The sequence below is a fragment of the Solanum stenotomum genome, unplaced genomic scaffold (genome assembly GCF_019186545.1).
Source record: "Solanum stenotomum isolate F172 unplaced genomic scaffold, ASM1918654v1 scaffold22255, whole genome shotgun sequence".
Taxonomy (NCBI): domain Eukaryota; kingdom Viridiplantae; phylum Streptophyta; class Magnoliopsida; order Solanales; family Solanaceae; genus Solanum; species Solanum stenotomum.
In genome coordinates, this window is record NW_026026925.1 from 8,864 (window position 1) to 10,424 (window position 1,561).

The 1,561-nt window shown below is 36.6% G+C and overlaps 1 protein-coding gene across 1 annotated transcript; it reads right to left on the bottom strand.

Annotated features, from left to right (window-relative positions):
• Window positions 1–547: 547 nt before the first annotated feature.
• Window positions 548–1,555, bottom strand: LOC125851111 (ABC transporter G family member 25-like). Its single transcript, XM_049530902.1, has one exon. The coding sequence runs from the start codon at window positions 1,530–1,532 to the stop codon at window positions 828–830; it is 705 nt and encodes a 234-aa protein (XP_049386859.1). The 5' UTR covers window positions 1,533–1,555; the 3' UTR covers window positions 548–827.
• Window positions 1,556–1,561: the final 6 nt, after the last annotated feature.

Sequence of the window (1,561 nt, forward strand, 5' to 3'; positions counted from 1 at the left end):
CCCCCCCCCCCCACAAGAATATTTAACTTTATTTTTTAAAAATATTTTCTCAAAATATTTTTTATTCATAAATCAAACACTAAAAAATCTTTTCTGGAAAATATTTTCTACTTACCAATCAAACATGAGAAAATAAGTAAAAAATCTACTTATTTTCTAGGAAAACATTTTCGTTCGTACCAAACACACCCTTAGCTTTACTTCTCAATGACTTCTATCACTTACTATAATTTTCCACTGCTATATGGTAATTGATGCCCTCGGGTTTTTCTCTTAGGCGCCGTTCGGTAGCTGGTAAAGAAGTAACTTATCCATGTATTAATTTATGTATAAGTTAAACAACATTCGGTAACTAGTTAGGAAAATAAGTTGTTCATGTATAAAATTAATAACATGCTTGATTTGTAATTTAGAAATCCACATAACTAATACATATATAAGTTATGAGGAAATTGATGTATTTATCTTATGCAGGATGGAAGATGATATAACTAATACTTGCATTACTGATACCCAATGATCACGTATAAAAATAATTCATAAGAGATGAAGAAATTAAATTTCCATTTCATTGGAGTGAAACTCCTGTTTTTGAGTACCATTAATTGTACTCAATATGAGTTACAACAATGAATTCTGGCCTTTCACCAGTTTTAGGTGCAAGTGAATTACAACATCTCTCAGGACTTTTCCCTCTTATAATACACTTTGAATTTTCCCCAGCTTTGTCAGTCACAGTACTCAACAACTATAAATAGTATTCCCACAAAGCTAGCTAACACATTTCATCATCTAATAAAGTCAGAAACTTCCCATTATCCCTTTGTTTATGCTCGAATTCGCCTCAATGCAAGGTAAGCGATTAATCGATATCCAACAAACATTATCAGAAGGATTCCAAGGCTCATGGATGGATGAATTTGGCCCATGATATCTTGTTCAATAAATTTGCAGTTAGCTCTGTCACTTCCTTGAATATGTGAGCAGCCTAGCAAGTCTGAAATTTCCTTGCCTTCGCCAAATTGGACATCGATAAGTAGTCGATAACTGTAAAATGTGGTTGAAATGTACTTGATCCAAGCTAGACAAGCTGGCACTTTGTGTACGTAGAACCCTCCTGTTAGAACAAATGCTAGCATCGTGACAGTGATCACGGTTGAAGCTTGTTTAGCATCCATGATTATAGCGCCAAGAGCTAGGCCGAGGCCTTGTGACACTATCACGTAGCTCAACAGGACTAGTAGTGTCAAAAGGAATGCCAAGAGTTGTGGCTTTAGCCCGGCCATCCAATACGTTATGGTAAGAAACAATGTAGGCAAGATAAGGTCCATAGGTAGATCTCCAACAATTCGCGCCATGAAATAAGAGGAGAGTGTGTACATACCCGAAGCCCTTTCCTTCATGAATATAGCACGTTCTTGAGGGAACGCGAAAACAGCATTAAACGATGGGAAAACACCCCAAAAGATGGAAATGAAGAAGAGGAGGCCAAGCCTGTCTTGTATATCCCTATAATCAGAATGCCACCACATTGAACCAGCTAATAGGGAGGCTGCAATGA